This window comes from Euleptes europaea, chromosome 1 (assembly GCF_029931775.1).
Source record: "Euleptes europaea isolate rEulEur1 chromosome 1, rEulEur1.hap1, whole genome shotgun sequence".
NCBI classification, from domain to species: Eukaryota; Metazoa; Chordata; class Lepidosauria; order Squamata; family Sphaerodactylidae; genus Euleptes; species Euleptes europaea.
Window position 1 is genome coordinate 128,660,295 of NC_079312.1, and position 18,672 is coordinate 128,678,966.

General features: G+C 43.5%; 1 protein-coding gene across 1 annotated transcript in view; it reads right to left on the bottom strand.

Moving 5' to 3' along the window:
- Positions 1-4,322: 4,322 nt before the first annotated feature.
- CDR2L (cerebellar degeneration related protein 2 like) overlaps positions 4,323-18,672 on the bottom strand; it is a 37,097-nt gene continuing 22,747 nt past the window's right edge. Inside the window, exons 2-5 of the mRNA XM_056859263.1 lie at positions 15,835-15,947; positions 12,675-12,823; positions 10,472-10,636; positions 4,323-5,228 (exon numbers count right to left, since the gene is read on the bottom strand). Coding sequence (XP_056715241.1) covers positions 4,343-5,228; positions 10,472-10,636; positions 12,675-12,823; positions 15,835-15,947 — 1,313 coding nt within the window. The 3' untranslated portion in view covers positions 4,323-4,342. The remainder of the gene's footprint in view (positions 5,229-10,471; positions 10,637-12,674; positions 12,824-15,834; positions 15,948-18,672) is intronic.

Below are 18,672 nucleotides of genomic sequence, written 5' to 3' on the forward strand. Positions count from 1 at the left end.
ATCTCAATTGATCAGCATTTGCAGCCAAAAGGAAAGGCTTTGGAATACATTGTGATGGCCATTTTTCAGTGGGAGATTTGAATAACATGGAAGTTTTTGGTTGGGTATGCAAGAGGACTTGAGAGATCAGCACAAGTTTAAATGGTAGCAAGGGACAGGTGGGATGGGAGACCTAGCAGTTGACGGTGTCACTGGGGCTAGTAGAAGGAATCTTGCAACCAATAAGTGAAAAAGTAGCACATTGAGACTGGATTGTGAGACATATTTTTAAAGGTATCTGGTCTTATGACTCCATCCCCATCAAAAACTATGTTTTTTGTTTGCTTGTTTTTTTGCTGCAAGACAGTGGGTGGACTTCCCGCGCATTTGCTGTGTGAAAACTTTGGCCCTTTGAACCATATGCATTTGACTCTATTTATTATTTTCAATTTATACCCCTCCCTCCCAAGGCCAGGCTCAGGGCGGGTAGTCCTGTTTAACAGTGTCCTGGAGTTTGGCCCGAGACTTTAGTTTAGTTTTTCCCCTCTTGTATCCAAAGACTGTTTAAGGAGAATGTATGCCAATGTTTTAAATCTTTGCATTCTGACATCCTGTAAAGAATACGCATGGTTCCTTCTAATCTTCGAACTGAGCAATACCAGCTTGGTGGTGAAAAGGCCTCAAGGAGATTTACCTGCAGTCTGTGAAGCTGCAAGGCACTGAAAGAAGAGGGAACAAATCCTCCCGCAGTGCCTGTTACTATCCAGCATTATGAAACGTTATCATTGTGGGGTTTCTAGGAAAAGGTGTTAGTTTTCCAAAAGTACAATTTTTCCCATCTAAGATGCCTGTTATGGTGCCAATTCAATCCCAGTTAGGGTTCCTTCTGATGAACCAATGGTCCACAGCAGCTTCATGTGTTCTTGCTGAATTCTAGAGAAACTTGGAATTTGGTGGCAGTTTTGGAATTATCAGATTGTTAAACAGCAAACTTGTTCCAAAGTGCCTGTTGCAAGCCAGTTACATCAAAAGCATCACCAGGGTGAAAAGGGCTGTACTTTTCCTGTGACTGGATCATCTGTGCTACTTGGGTGGGGTGTAGAAGTGGCTACATTTGGGACCTGTAGGGTGCAGGAGGGTGGAGCCCTCTGCACCAATAACATACATGCCAAGGACTCTCAAAAGAAATTGAGCTATCACATCAATCTAGTTATCAATTTATGGTGTAATCCTAAACAAAAGGGTCCATCGAAACCAACGGGCTGTAACTCTGTTTAGAATCTAACTGTAAATTCAAATGAATTCTGACCCATAACAGGTGGAATGTTATTCCAACTGATTGCAAGTTTTTATTTCTACGTTGAGGATCCAATGGAGCGGTAATATGATGCAAAGCATTAAGATGCAAATACACTACAGAAATAGATCCATTTTTTATTTCTTAGTAGAAAGAACAGCTTGCTAGATTGAGACACAACAGTGTGTGTACATAATAAAGCCAATGTTATTTTTGGACAAAGAAATGATGCATTCAGCAGTTTGCTGAATGAATTGACAATATGCTGCAGCTGTTCTTTTGTTAAGTCAAGTGTTAATATTTTGTCATTTGCATGAGTAATTGCTTTGGAACCTGTTCAAGAATCAAAACTGGCATTTGCAAGGATGGACATCAAAAATATTTGCAACCCACTGGAGTGGTCAATGTCTACATCTGTAAAGAGGTGCTTTTTATTAATGCGGTGAGTCCTTGTCCTAGAGATGCAGGGAATGTTTATTATGTAATAAAGTAGCAGTCGCAGTAAAGACATGCATTCTGGTGTCTTTCCTCCACTTTCTATCATGCCCAAAGCATTTTCCTGACCTAAATCATGTTGTGAATTGAAAACAGCAAGCTTGTTTATAGAATGCAAAGAAATACACATGGACAAGTTTAGTGGTCAGAATACTGGCGTTTCTTTTTTATTTAAGAAGAGAATAAAGCATTTTTAAATATATTAATTTGAAGTATACTACACTTAAGTGGGATGCTGGTTTGCACATTAACAGTGTTCAAAACCAAAGATGATTGCAATGGCCCCCTCCCTCCCCAAATACTGATGCAACAAACAAATGCCTTTCAGAACACACATCGCTCCAAAAATCTTTTAGTAGAAAGATAGTAAAGGAAAGCTAATCAAAACACCAGCAACCATGATGGGCAGCAACAGAGACCAAAGTTAATGCTCTTAGAAACCAACTTCCTTTGTTATTGTTTCCAGATAACTGATTTTTTTTCACACTGTAAGGCATGAAGGTTTGTCATATGGTTACCAGATTGGTAGCCACTATCATGTCTATGGCTCCTAATACTTCCGAGTTCGGGCTACATCATGGGTACAAAAGAAGACAAGTTTTGGCATTAAGTAGTAGAGGAAGAATCTATCCAGAACAGAATGCCCCCTGGACAGGCTACCTTGAAATACTTTTTTTTTTTTACAAAAGTGATCTTAATTGACTAAACACACCCCTCCCCCCAGAGTATCCCACAGCAAGAGTCTAGAGAACATATAGCGAGATGATGGTCTGGTGGTGGATGAGTGGAAATGCTCACATCAGGTTTGACTTAACACTGGGTCCTCCACAATTCCCCCCCCCCCTGTATTTACTGAGTTCACAAAACTGGCACTTTGTGCCATCATTTTGGTCAAAACCAGAGACAATATAAATGAAATGTAAAAGGATGGCAAGAGGCAGAAATGGCAAAAGCCTGCTACTGTAACAGCCATCTGTAAGGAGCCACGAGTCCCAATCTACTTCCTCAGGCCTAATACTGAACACTTTAAAGAATGTGGCTTCAGGATCACAGTTAAGAAAGTACTGTGCTGGAAAATTAGAGAACATGATCACAACATGTTGGAAATAATGAAAATGCAGATTGAAATCTTGTTTACAGTAAACTCCAAAGAAACACCTCAGACTTTGGATTTCATTCAGCTGCAACTAAAATCGGAAACTGATCCAAAATTTCAAGTATAATACTGCTTGGTAAGTTAATAAGTCATTGCTACTATTGTTCCCTTGTAGAAGAGAACTCTGGTATGCGTGCCCTATGCTTAATGAAACATAATACTGCTTTATCTTCATATATGCAGGTGACCCCAGCTAGATATCACTTAGTGTGTGTTTAAAGAAGTTCAATTTTGCATTTCTGTGAAATGGTACTGATGATTCCTGAGTCTAAGAGACCTTTTGTGTGTATATGTGTGGTACAAATGTGAAGTGTATGCATGAATAAAGCACAGAAGCCTTCAGGAGAGAAGGCAGCTTGACAAAAGGAGCATAACTAACAAGTAAATTTGTGGACTAGTGCGGTAAATGGCAAGTTAGTGGCGGTAACTGAACTTGGGCGTTTGGCTCATGTGCCTACAGGAGTCACCGCTGTTCAGTTTCAGCAAGCCCATGCAAGTAATGTCTTAGGAGTCAGCTGTAAAAGTCAGTAAGAAGGGTAACCGCTCAAACAGCAAGGCATGGAAAGTCAACACCCAATCAAAGGTGAGCGTGCCTCTCCAAGCCAGTAATAGCACTTCTTGTTTGGCTTCTGGAAAAGCCCGGGATAAAGGAGTGAAGTGACAACTTACTGAAATGAAAAAGTGTAAATCCTATGCTCACGCTGTCCTATGCCTATGCGCAGAACAGTTAGGTGTGCTTGATGAAGATGTCACAGCAGTCTGACATTTCTCTTCAAGTTTTTCCAGTTGCAATGAGCTCGCATTGTAAATATCGAAAAACCTGACCGGTACGAGAATGGCTTAACAGGGAAGAACACCTTTCCATTCAGGAAAGAGAAAAGTCCAGTCAAAAGTCTCACGGATGCATCTGTGGGTCCTTTATATGGAAAGGCGGGGGGAGGAAATACCAGAAGAGAAAGAGTGCATGTTCTGAAGTTCCTTCTTGAAACCAAAACGAGTTTCTTACAGGGCACTGTAAGAAATCCAAGCTTGATCCCATGTTGACTGCGGGAAACTAATCAGTGGTTATAGAAGAAAGTGAAACTAGTGGGTGAAATTTCCTTTCTGTAATTTCCGGTTGCTATAGTGCCATAAAGGGGATTCTTTGTAAAAATCTCTGATACCAACTACAACGGCAACATTTAGTTTTTGCAGCACATTCAGGGTTCCTGGCAACTTGGCCACTGACTTAAAGAATGTGTCTTGAGTTCTTCCCACCCTTGAAACGCTCCAAGAGGCTCCTTTGGAATACTCCTTGGGCTCCCCGGGCAAGAGAACAAAGTGAGAAGCATCCGGGCCTCGGAGGCCAGACCAAAATTTCCTGGGGCCAAAGGGAAGAGCTGGATGCTTGTGGCAGATGGACCTGGCTATCGGATTCATTTGCTGGTCTTCTTTTTCACCTTGGTGGCGTTGATGTCTGCTTTCGTCTTCTGGATGCGTGAGAATATCTCCTTAAACAGGGCTTTGTACTCGGGCTGGCTTTGCTCGAGCCGCTTGTCCACGGCCTCCACATGCTTGCTAAGGCTCTTCTCCATTGTCTTGAGCTCGTCTAGCTCATAAGCCTCTCCCCGGAAGTCTCTAAACGAGCTATCGCGGGAGATGGGGCGGGAGGTCTGGACTCCAGCGTGACGCACACCGTCCTTGTGCTGTCGGCACTTGCTGAGGAGCTCCTCATACTTCTCTAGCAAGGCATGGTACTGCTCATCCACCTCCCTCAGGATTGACATTCCCCTCTTGCGTACATTGTTGGCGTGGAGTGTGTAGTTGCCCTCGTGGCGGCTCACAGCATCCTTGGTCACAATGACATTCAGGGCTGTGTCACTACAGCTTTTCCGGACTGGGTGGTTTGGAGAGGCTGCCATGGAAGATTCATGGTTTTTACCGCCACCTTCCTCGGAAAGGTCAATGTAATCAGCTTCTGGGGCGTTGTTTAGAGGCTCCAGAAGGGCTTCCGAGAGGTTGTCCTCTCTGCTGAGGAGATACTTCTTGACTTGTTTCATCTGCTGGAGTTCCAACAGCTCTGCCTCCAGCTCTTTAATACGCAGCTTGCAGCTCTCCATCTCACACACACGCTGCTCAAGGTCTGAGTACTCCTGGATGACAGATGTGTACTCTCTCTCCACCCTCTCCTTCCGCTGCTTTTCCTGGTTGACTTGGGACCGGAGGGAGTTTACCATTGCTTGCAGTCGCTCGTTCTCCCGCTCTAAGGGCATCTGAGTGAACTCCATGGAAGAACTGTGAAGCTGGAATGCATCCTCGTACCTGATATTTAAAAAAAGAAACAAAAATAGTTAGCAACGTAACAACCTGTAAAACCACTGAAATCATGGCTAAATTATCTCCATATAATAAAGGAATTACATTTGTTGACACTTGTTTGCTTACTTCTCAAGGGAATATCTATTTAACCCTAATATGCTATTTTACTATGGATGTGAGGCTGGTCCCCCACATAGGAAGCCTTCAAATGTGATTTCCCCTATGTGCAGTCTGAAGTAGTATAGTTGAACAAGAGTTCTTATCATGCGATTCCATTGAACATGTGCCTCAGGTTCAGAAAGAGAGAGTGAGAGATTTGCCTGTATCCTATCACTCCACCAAGCAAAGTCTGAAGCCCTTCTCCAGCCTAAGAAGCTTGCCTCCAACTTAAATGTATCTTAAGTGGGAAGCGCCACTCAGGTTGGACATGTTCCTCCAGCATAGGTAGGATCCATGCCCCATGAGAGCCAGCATGATGTAATGGTTAAGAGCGGTGGTTTGGAGCGGTGAACTGTAATCTGGAGAACCGGGTTTGATTCCCCATTCCTCCACATGAAGCCAGCTGGGTGACCTTGGGCTACTCACAGCTCTCTTACAGCTCTCTCAGCCCTACCTACCTCACAGGTTGTCTGTTGTGGGGAGGGGAAGGGAAGGTGATTGTTAACTGAAGTGGTAGAAATGTCGGCATATAAAAACCAACTCTTCTTCTATCTCTATGTACCTTTTTACGGTAATACATCAGGCTGCTCTATTGTCTGCCTTTTTCCTGTACTAAAGTTCTTCTAAGTGTATACTGGAGCTAACCTCCTATGCTGCACAGGTGCATTTAGGGAAAATGGAAGGATAGTCAGCAGCAGGTAAACCAAGCAGGCTAGGAAAGTTCAACTGTACTATCATTTATTCCTTCTGCTCAAGCACTAATGAAGGTTGTAATCAGGGAATAGGAGAAAGGCATTGCCAGAAACCACGTCTGCACCAAATGGAGCGGTCACTGTGCATGTAGTCTGGCAGCCCTTATACTGGAGGAAAAGGCCAGCAGAAGCCATTTCTGAAATGAAACCCATCTGGCTTAACCCTGTAAAAGGACCATGTGGAAACCAGACGCCTCTGCTCTTCAGACATCTGGTCTGGCTTGAAAGGAACAATGAAAGTGGGGTGGAAGCAACCTTTACACATTTATACATCTCAACTTAGCAGTAAACTGGGCTGCTCTACAACCACTAAATACTGTCCCAACTACTGCTGTACTATCATACATCTGAGGCTTTGGACAGATGATTAGTTTTGCAACAATGGCAGGGACTTCCCTCTTACCCCTGTGGGGGTGCTAACATGGTCCAGCATTGGTACCTTGTTAACTGCACAATGGCACATCAGGGGGGCTGCTTGCTCTTTTCCCTCATGGCAGCCATTTCTCTGCACTCCATACTGAGTTCTATTACCAGACCAACCATAGCTACTGATTTAACTTAATTTCGCTCCTGAAGAAACCTTGCGCTGTTGCTTTAAGATCAGATGGGCTTATATATGAATACCCATTCACCCCCTTTGCATACATATTATTAATGTATATAGCACCGGCATAAGGCTTTTTAGTACAACATAGCCTGAATAATTCAGGTGCCTGCCCTGAGAAACACAATCTAAATTTCATCTGGCCGGGGGGGCGGGGGGAGAACAGGGGCACAAACAGACATCACGAACACTGTTCATCAGTCTGGAAAAGGTAAACGGCACATGTGTGCGACTGTGACTTGGACAGAGTCGTGAGGGCAAAGAAGAGGGGATTTAACTCTTCAATCAACGCTAAACAGGACTAGGCTCCCTGCACTGTTATGTTAGAATTTTAATGGGAATTTCTTTTAAAGGACCTGTCTTTTTTCCTTTAAAATTCTAGAAACAGCACAGGGATCCTGGTTTCGATTAGGGTTAAATCCCGTCCCAATCCAAATTGTGGCGGCACCCATAATTAGCCTTTTACAGACTGACGGGAGAACTGTGACCTTTGGCACATCTCTTTGCGTGTCCTCAGAGGAAAGCGTAACAAGTATGAATTTGAACAAATTAGTTTGCGCTTTCTTTAGGCTTACTTTCCTCATGGAAAAAAGAATTTCAAGGAAGGATTTGAAGGAAAAATATTATTTTATTATGGATTAATTGTTGTTGTTTTAAAAAAAACCTTTCAAACAGTCCCAGAAGTGCTCTCAGCACTGCATCTCTGTGCTGCTTATAATGTGCATTATCCAATATATGGTTGCAGGTTACACAACTACACAGACATTCATTTATTGTAGCAGTACTGGAGATGCTTCTGGGGGCTTGCTCTGATTTCCCAGGGAAATATTTGAAGCACTAAACGAATCTGTTCAACCGGTCTGACCGGAGGCCATGGCATGACACAAAACATGAGTGCATAATTCTAGGACAGCTCATTTGTTAAAGCTGGTCTCTAAGCCTCAAAAAAGCTAGCTATACAGGCCTTTCATGCAGGGAGGTTTCCCCGCGGTCACCCCCGCCAACTGCTTCGGGGCTTCCTTTTGATTATGCACGCCTGTCAGAGGTCGCCTCGCTCTCCCCATGCATTTTGCCTGTGTTTTCCAGATGCTGTTTTAGCCAGAATCTGGAAAATGTGGGCAAAACGCACGGCGAGAGCAAGGCGACCTCTGACAGGCGTGCATAATCAAAAGGAAGCCCCGAAGCAGTTGGCGGGGGTGACCGCGGGGAAACCTCCCTGCCTGAAAGGCCATAGTCTTTGAAGCTGCTCAGAATTAGTGAGAAGGCAAGAAGCATGCTCCAGCTGGAATTACAAGAGTTATTCTACAATATGGGGAGGGGGAACAAGCTGTGGTTTTCTCAGTCAGCATTCTCTGTACCTTAATAAAAGCCCACAATTCATTCATTACTTAAATGGATGAAGGGGAGATGAGACTCTATGCTAGACTTGGAAAGGCTGGGTAGGAGAAAGCACTGAGAATCCGCTATAAAACAACATGACCTTCCAAAATCCACATGCAAATTTTATATTCAAAATAGTCTGAAGACACTATGGGTAAAGTATTATTGAAGCACTGTGGGAATATATCTACATAGTCCCTGAACAGATTTTGCCTAAGGTTAGCTTATGCCCTTGTACTATCTCTTTCATTAAAACAGCAGTATTTGCTGGATCTCCGTGGATTGTGTTTGTTGTGTCGTCAACTGTTGAAACTGTTTCAACTGAGACATCAGAGGGGCCACTAGAGACGCATGTTCAAAGGGCCATGAACTTACAAGTGGGCTTCATCACGATAAACAAGGCCTCAGTATCAAAACAGACAAGATGATGGGACAACTGTGAATGGATCTTCCCAGCAGTGTTTTCGGCCAACATACAGCTGTGCAGGACCTCAGTCTGAATCAGTTGGGCTGGAAGGGGAGAGGAGGTTTAACCCTCCCCTCTTGCCAAGCTCACAAAATTGAAAGTCCCCACATTGTTATAGAAAGGGTCTCCATCTCCCTTTTTGAGTCCTCAGATTAGTTTCTGAAAAAGGCTTTGAAATGGGGTTAAATTGCTCAGTTCCCTCATGATGTTGTGTGTCTATCTTTCACAGCATTTCCCATGGCTTTAAAAAATATTCTATCTTTGCAAATGTCATGTGGGGAACTGGAGGGCAAACAACGTGGTACATTGTTCCTAGGCCCATCCCTGGGTCCTGTCAAGTGGACGTGTGCTGGGAGCTCCTAGGTGACACTTGATTCTCAGGTGACAGGAACACGAGCTACGACTGACAAGAGATACTTGCCTCTGTTTCAAATGCTCTTGGTTTCCCCCCCCCCCCACGCTTCATGTGAGTTGTCCATCTTTTAAAAAAATCTGTTTAAATGCTGCCTGTACGTGTATGCAATTAATAGTTCATATGGCACACTGGCTTTATTTTTTAAAAAACTTTAATTTTTAGAAAGTTGCAAAACTACCATGGGGGAGGAGGCATGAGGAGTTGTGATCTTGACATCAAAGCCAGCAGCTAATCAGTGGTGTGCATAAATGCTGTGGAAAGAACAGATACATCTGACAACATGGTGAGCATGCTTTAAGAGTGTGGTGATCCTTGTCTTTAGATGCATCTGTATGGCCCCTTCTTGACTAGGGCACCATTTAAGGAGAGCAGAAGAACCGGTTTCCCTCATACTGCATTTCACGTCACGTGTGATAATGGAACCTCGAGTAATTATTCCAGAGAACCGCTTGTATTTCTGGCCATCCTGCTATTTCTACACACCATGTGAGTATTGATAGATAATTAAGTGATCCCTGTACTCAGTGTACATGACAAGGACACAAATTTAGCTTAAAAAAAGAAAAGGCCGGGGTAATACCTGTGTTGATAACACTGCTACATATTGTGATGCATAGAAAAATAATCTAAAGAAATGCTCTTAAAATACAGAGCTGCCAATCCAAAAACAGGGATCGGGCTGAATCACCCTCTTTTACTAAAACCTGTGGCCCCGCCCCCCTGCTATCTGAAGTGACATTCATGCACACTGAGCCTCATACCTGGTAGAGCATGCCCCATCTCATGATTTGTAGTAGTCAGCCATATGAAGAGAGGTTAATGTGATTGAGTTTAACATGTGAATCTGACAAGTGGATTTTTGCATTCTTATTTTTACAATTTATGGAAGAATGTTTGCAGGGAATTTTCACATCTACCAAATAAGGATAGCTAGGCACTGCTGTCTCTCAGGCATCACAGTATGCAGCTGAAGGAAAGCCCCCCCCAAAAAAAACCCTAGCTGGCAAAAAAAAAAGTTTGATCCTGGTTCTAAAATATGCATTCTTCCCCACTGCCTCAGCCAGTACTACTCCAAGAAAGGCAGGCATTGGCAACAATGAAACTTTCTCTTATCTGCTTCCTGCCAACAGCAATTCCCAGGGCATAAGTACACAAAATACCTCTTCAAACTAGCACTATCAATCCTTTCCCCAAAGCCAGAGCTCTCAGAATGATACAGAGCTATCCTGCATCTAAGGTGCTAAATACCAACTTTCTCTGCCAAAAAGGGGAATACGATGATGCTGGGAATTGCTGCAACATCGGAATCTACCTTCAACACATGTTATAGTAAGTATAGCAGGCAAGGACCAAGGTAGATGCAAAGGGCCAAATTTAGTTAAAAAGTCACAGGTACTCCATCAAAATCATCAGAAGAATATTTAAGAAGAGGAAGTTTTCCCCCACCCCACTCCCATTCCTGCTGAGTACCTGGGACTCGAGCACAGTTCCTTGAGGCAAGGGAACGTGTGGATGGTTCGGCGTCGCTCTCTTTTCTCCCGGCGGACACGCAGCTGATCTAGGCTCTGCAGCTCTTCCACTTGCTTTTGTAGTTCGTCTACCTGATTCTGCAGTCCTTCGATGGTTTCTGTCAGACTTTAAGTAAGAAAAGAGAGAATGTTAAATTACCTTGAGGCAGAAGTACAGATTAACTATTTCAGCAAGTAAAGTATAGCATGGGAAACAGGGGAAGCTACCCATCTGCCTCCCCTTTTCCTGCAGCGTCATCATTTGGAATTCCCAGCCTGCAAAATGTGTCCTGCTGTCACTTTGCAGTGAACGCCCTTAAAATTACTCATAGTTAAGAATACAGGGGTTGTTTGTTCATTCCCTTAAGGCATGTTTCAAAAGTGTGCAGAATTTTTTTTTTAAACTGACTGATATCTCAGCCTGAGGAATAGTATGACACTAGGAAGGTAGACAGGTTACAATATAGAGAGTAAATGCACACAGGGAACAGCTGAACTGCAATGCTGGCCTTGCTCTGCCATCTAGGGTTGCCAACCTCCAGGTACTAGCTGGAGATCTCCTGCTATTACAATTGATCTCCAATTGATAGAGATCAATTCACCTGGAGAAAATGGCTGCTTTGGCAATTGGACTCTATGGCATTTTGTTCAATTGTCAAAGACTCAGTTTCTTAGTATGCACATGGGTCTACAGTCAAGCATTTCTCTTTTGCCCTGTTCACTGTAGGTTATCCATTTATCTGTTCTTTTTTCTATTGTTCTTTTGGCAGCAGGTATAGTCTAAAATGTGTATTCTGCAAAATAAATAAATGCTGTAGTAAATAATGTCCAAGCTATGTGTGATGGTGGCAAACTTACATCTTTAAATGCAGATATGTCCCATTCTCATCTAAATGGGGTGGGATGAAAAAGTGTACAATGTAAAGAATATGAAGAACACGTACAGATGGTGCTGAACAATCCACCCTACCTGCATCACTGTTTTTACAGTTCATTCCACAATGTCCTTCCCCCAGCTAGACTGAAATAATAGAAATTAGCCTGACTAAGACAAAAGACATTGGGGGGTGGAAGAACTGCAGAAACAAAGGTGGAAGAAGGAGTCAGGACACCCTACTTGCATCCTCCACCTCCACACTTTACATATGGGGAGGGGCTGTGGCTCAGTGGTACAGCATCTGCTTGGCATGCAGAAGGTCCCAGGTTCAATCCCCGGCATCTCCAGTTAAAGGGACTAGGCAGGTAGGTGATATGAAAGACCCCTGCCCAAGACCCTGGAGAGCCGCTGCCCGTCTGAATAGGCAATACTGACTTTGATGGACCAAGAGTCTGATTCAGTAAAAGGCAGCTTCATGTGTTCATATGATTTGAGCAGATCTGGATGTAACTGGGACCAAGTGATGGGAAGGGAAACTGTTCCAGGGAGTGAACTGTGAGAACAGCAATGAGGAGAGTTGTGCTCCAGTCCTGGACATTTGTTCTTGGCCATTTTCTAGTCATCCTAGCATAACATCAAGCTTTGTGATGTTTTGTTACTAAGGGTGTCAGACAGCACAGCAAACCATAGGATGTGCCTGCATCAAGTGTTACAGCATTTGAGTCTGAACGTGTACATTTACTCTTGAGTAGCCACCGCAGTGAATTATTCAAAAAGGCACATGTATCTCGAGTGTATGAGTCAATTTACTTGCAGCAGCATATATCTTGCAAGACTGGAGGCAATGACCTTTGTGATAATTACTTACACGTCTTGAAGTCCACTGCAGGAACATTAGTGCCTTATGAATGAGTTACTCACTTTTGTGAGACAAAACCTCGAAGCAAAGCCCTAAGCAACCACATCAAAGTAGGAAGAGGCACACCATGTCTACAGTTTTTTATATCCCATAAAATGGTGCAGACATATTCTTAGGGTCAACATAGCTTCAAAGAAGAATGCAGACACCTTCCATAATATGTTCTTGTCCTCTTGGCTTTCATGACAGATTAACATTACGAAATTGCTAACCTCTATGTGTTATCATGTGGTTTTCCTTTCCTCTTCAAAAATGACTTTTTAAAAAAGTCACCTTACATTGATGATCCATTAATATGATGTTAATTCATACTGGGGGGAAAACCGGTTGTGTGAATCCACCCAAAGGACCCACCAGAAGAAACATTACCATTGTATCTTCTGCTGGGATGCTTTGCTCTCCAGCACAAGCTTCTGATTGGCCAGTTCTAGGTCCCGTGCTGTCATATCCAACTGCTCGTAGACCTTAGCGTGCTGCTCATTCATATGCCGCAACATTTCCAGCTGTTTTGTCAAATACTGGGAAAAGGAAAAAAAGACGCCCACAAAAATATGAGAAACACAATACCACAAAAATTATTCTTCAAAGCTTTGATGGTTGGTCAAATAATAGATTACATTACTCAGTTAAAAGGCTTGTGAGCAACTAAAAACGTAGTCCCAATTAACTAGGCAACACATTTAAAAACAGCAATTATTTTTAGTATAAAAATTACAAATGGCAGCCATTACCTTAGATGAAGCATTGCCCTTCTCTGTCATACAGGAAGAATGCCCCTTCTATAGTGGGTACATCCAACCCATAAGAACAGCCCTGTTGGATCAGACCAGTGGTCCATCTAGCAAGGATCCTGTCTCACACAGCAGCCAGTCAGTTGTTACCCCAGAAAGCCAACAAACAGGGCACAGAGGCCACAGCCTTAGAATCATAGAGTTGGAAGGAGCCATACAGGCCATCTAGTCCAACCCCCTGTTCAACGCAGGATCAGCCTAGAGCATCCCTGACAAGTTTTGTCCAGCCTCTGCCTGAAGACTGCCAGTGAGGGGGAACTCACCACCTCCCTAGGTAGCTGATTCCACTGTTGAACAACTCTTACTGTAAAAATTTCCCCCTAATATCCAGCTCGTACCTTTCCACCTGTAATTTAAACCCATTATTATGAGTACTATACTCTGCTGCCAACGGGGACAGCTCCTTGCCCTCCTCTAAGTGACAGCCCTTCAAATACTTAAAGAGAGCAATCATGTCCCCCCTTAACCTCCTCTTCTCCAGACTAAACATTCCCAAGTCCCTCAGCCTTTCCTCTTAGGGATATGAGGAAAGGTTGAAGGAGCTGGGTATGTTTAGCTTGAAGAGGAGAAGACTGAGAGGGGATATGATAACCATGTTCAAGTACTTGAAGGGCTGTCATATAGAGGAGGGTGCTGAGTTGTTTTCTGTTGCTCAAGAAGGTCGGACCAGAACCAACGGGTTGAAATTAAATCAAAAGAGTTTCCATCTAGACATTAGGAAGAATTTTCTAACAGTTAGAGTGGTTCCTCAGTGGAACAGGCTTCCTCGGGAGGTGATAAGCTCTCCTTCCCTGGAGGTTTTTAAGAAGAGTTTAGATGGCCATCTGTCAGCAATGCTGATTCTTTGACCTTAGGCAGATGATGAGAAGGAGGGCATCTTGGCCATCTTCTGGTCACTAGGGGTGTGGAGGGGGGAGGTTGTTGTGAATTTCCTGCATTGTGCAGGGGGTTGGACTTGATGGCCCTGGTGGTCCCTTCCAACTCTATGATTCTATGATTCTAGGGCCTGGTCTCCTTCCCATGATGTCCTCCATGAATCTAACCTCATTTTAAATCAATCAATGCTTGTGGCCATCATTACATCCACTCACAGTAAATTCCAGAATTTACTTACTTGTTGAGTAAAGAAGTATTTTGTCTACCCTAACTCTAATTGTCCATCTTCATTGGATGCCCAAGTTCTCACATTACAGGAGAGAAAGTCCTCTCTACCCACTTTATCTACTGCATGCATAATTTTATAAACTTCTACCATGTGTGCCCCCCCCATAGCTTTATTTCTACACTGCAAAGTCCTCGAGCCTTCAGCCTTTTTTTTTATAGGAAACATGTCAAACCTTAATCACCTTGCTTGCCCTCTTCTGCAATTTCTCCAGCTCTGCAATGTCATTTTAGAGAAACAGTGACCAGATTTAATCAAACGGTTACTCAGTTAAGATTTGTGTGATTAACAGAGCAATTCTGACCGGGGGGGGGGCAAAAGGGCATAGGAGCCGGTGTGACCCCAGCGCCAGTGTAGATGCCACTAACACCGTCTAAACTGGCATCTATGCTGGCGAAGGGGAACTTACGCCGGCGGGGGGGGCATTGCAGCGTCTCAGCTGGGCGCTAGCTCAGCTGCCGCGGTACCATGGCTCTGGTGCAGGGGGTCGCACTAGCGCCAAAGGGGGCATTCCTGGGGGCAGGGCTGATTTTAGTCAGCTCCCTAAGCCCTTTCGGCCCGGGAACGCCCCTTTCCGCAAACTCCAAGTTACGCCTGCAAAAAAGGTGGTGTAGCCCCATGGTACTCAATGGAGAGTTTCATGGGGTTTTCTTTAAAGTAACATTTTCAGCTTTGCTGTGCCCGGCAGCAAGCCGTTCAAGAGGCAGCACATCTGCGCCGTCCCTGCCGTAACCATCCCCCCACTCAGGACTGCGCTGTAATCAGATGTGATATCCTGGCTGATCGCCCTAACATTCAGTTTTTTCTCTAGTAAGACAATTCCTTCCCAGTGGTCCATTAAACTGTGTTTCACTGCAGCCTCTCTTGCTACATCCTTCTTCATACAGCTTTCCCAGCATTCCAATACACAGTAGTAGTACTGATTATACACACTGTGGAGAAAAACAGGGTTACCTCAAATAAAGCAGTTATTTCCACAGCTGTTACTTCTGTACTAAAAGCCGGACAAAAATCCCCTTTTCTTGATTCTTATTCATTCTCTCTAATATTTCCAGTACAGAATGGTCAATATTTTCCTCAAGAAAAAAACATTCTGCCTTTTAATGTACAAGACCTGTAGAATTACTGGAGGTTTTTCAAAATCCCTTTTTTAAGACTGGGATTTTTACATCTATGGGAAATGTAGGGGGAAACAGATGTATGGGGTCATGAGGGGACAGCGCAGTTTAACCCAATTTCAAAGCCTTATCCAGAAACTAATCGGGGGACTCAAAAAAGACTCAAAGTGACCCTTTCCAAAGCTGTAGCATGGAATGAAAACATATGGGTTGGGGGTAGCGGGCACAGTCTCACTGGTCTGCTATGTTCTTGCAGGCTTTAATCTTTCTCTTTCAGCCTCCTCCACATGTTTTCCACCCCTCCTCCCAGTAACACATCTCCTTGGCAGCAGCTCATGATAACTATGCTAAAGTGACTAAAATATCATCTAAACACACACAGAGGTGTTCAGTTGCCACGTTTAACTGGGAACAGCAACAAAATGGTTATGTGCTTTGCCAGCATCTGCCATGAGTACCTCTATCTCTTGGACTTGCTCCTCATTGGTCGTGTACATCTGTTGCAGAGAATCCTCCAGCTCTTTGTTGCGCTCCAGCAGGGTCTTGCCGAGTTCAGCAGCTAAGTGCAAGTCTGAAAAGTCAAAGAAAGAAAACACCCTTGAGGGCCTTCCCTCCATACTCTTAGGAACAGAATGTACGAACTCACTGTAGTTGATTAATTCATTCATTCAAAATATTTTTTCTCATGCCTTTCCAAGGCTCAAGGCAGCTACCTGTGCTCCCAAAAAAATCACACACAATTCATTAAGAAAACCAACAAGCATAAAAATGCCTAAATCAAAAGTGGTCACAACACAGAAGTAGAATCACCACCAGTGATATGTCTTCTGAAATAAATATATATTACAAAATCTATGGAAGACCACGTGGGAGTTCTCATTGGTATCCCATCAAGGAAGGCATTACTCAATTGCAGGAAAGGCCCTATTCCTGGATTCTGGTGGGCTAAATTCCTGAAACAAAGACATTTAGCACAGGGCCCAACCTACAGAGGGTAACAGCTATGGGGGTGTTACCACCCTCTGTGGTTGGAGAGACATGAATGCACTAGTTACATGTTTGGATGAATGAGGCCCATTTCCCAATCTGGTTCAATCCAAATTCACGCCGAGGAATCCCAGGGCAAGACGAATCCTTTCTTCCACTCTCTTAAGAGGGAGCTTCAGGCTGCACCTGGTATAAACTGGGGATGATACACACACAACTTCTTAAGAGATTTCTTGACCAAGGGATAAGACACCTAAGCAAGTTTGGAAAACCACACTGACATCCAGAGATATTCAAAACAGAATTGTTGAGCAGAATATAAAATACACTCAAGCATTAGAATAATGTCCAGCTTGCAGGAACAATAAATACTAGAATGCTCACAATAAATGCAAGTATTCCAAACACCCATTTATGCAACATGTATACTTGGGGATCGAGGGTTACAGAAGGGAGACAGATGGGAAAGCAGAGGTAACCTGGAGCCTCACTGTTAGAGAGGAATGTTGATTTTTTCCCCCCAGACAACTGCGACCCAAGCTAGGTAACAAATCAAACCAATTCAAACGATACTAAATTAAACAATAACCACCCCACAGCTGGAACAATACAAAAATAGCAATACATAACCCATACAACAGGTCAGTAACCATCAACAGACTCAGTCTAAGCCTAACCAACAATCAACAAAACCCATGGTTTACATAAAGTTATTCCACAGGCCCTCTTTAAAAATTATGTTTTACAGCCCCTTCAAAATTTCAGCAGGGTTGAGGACTTCTCAACTTCCTCTGGAAGGATATTTTAGAGGACTAGAGTTGCCTGCAAACAAATAGCATATTGAACCCTCAAGGGGAGCAGGGGTGGGATGATCAATAGATGTTTTGCAGAACAAAGTTGCTACATGGGCTCCTATCTAGACAAGCAATCCTTCAAGTTAGTAGGTCCCAGGGTAGTGAAGGGTTTTAAACACTAGCACCTTGAGCTGGATCTAGGGAGAAATTCGCAACTAATGCAAAGTTCATAAAATGAAGTACCGGTAATATGCTCTATGCAGCTTGATCCTGACAGCAAATGAGCAGCTACATTTTGTACCAACTGTAGTATCTAAATTGTCTTCAAGGGCAGACCCATGTAGAGCATCTTATAATAGTCAAACCTCAAGGTTACAATAGTATGGATCAGTGTGGTCAGATCAGTGGTCTCTAATTAAAGGGACAGCCTTTGAGCTAAGTTCAATTGGGAAAATGCTTTTTTGGTCACGATGGACACTTTCTTCTCTAATAATAGAGCTAGGTCCAACAGTATCCCGAAGGTCCTCAATGTATATCTCGAAAAAAGCTAAACCCCATTTAGTGTAGGAAGCAACTCCTCCTCCCCCTGAGCAACCCCTTCACCAACAAGCATCACCTCCATCTTGACACGATTCAGAGTTTCAATGTACTGTCTTTTGGCTACTTGACCACAGCAAGGTACTGATCTAGGGTAGAAATGGCAGCATCCGGAGACTTATTTAGCAAGATGTATTAATGGATGCATAACTACCACAAAAAACTCCAAAACTTTGGATTATCTCATATATAGCACCTTGATTTTCCAAAACCCTCCTTAGTGCATAAGTTGGTCTGAATCCATGTGAACTGTTGTTGCCAGGGGAGAAAGTAAGCTGGTATTGATTGGTACAGAGTACCAGTAAGAAAGCGGCTGAACTGGTAGCTCCCTTTTTCTGCTTCGAGACAACCCCCAAGAGAGACAGTACCAGTAAGAATATTTAAGTTACTGATACCCCTGATTGTAGCATCTTCCAATACAATCAGGACAGATGTTGCCCTGCCAGCATGCACTCTTTGTGCTGCAAATGGCCCCCAACTAACACCTTGAGCTACCAGCTCACTTGTTATAAAACCAGTGGAATATTTTTACCCCTCCTGATATTCATCAGGAGGCAAATAATAGCATTTTGAACTTTCAGATGCTGGCCTGTGTATTTGCTGAAAGTGTATAGAGGTGAATGGAAACGCAAAATTGGTCCCTCTATGTGTACAAGTTCATGCTTGCAGGCACCTATATGTGGCAAGATCTTACTTTTTTGCAGTGTTCCTGAATGCCTGGAGAAGCCTACACCTGTAGGTGTAGAGCTCGCTGCAGATGTTTGGCTGGACATCTGGATGCCAGTAGGTAGGGTTGGCAAGAGAAATCCCACTCCTGTTATGCAGTCTTTAGCTCCCATCCAAGGAAGATAACTTGCATTAATGCAATAAACGGTTGCACAGGAGCATCCCTAATTCTCTCTCAGAATAAGATTATAT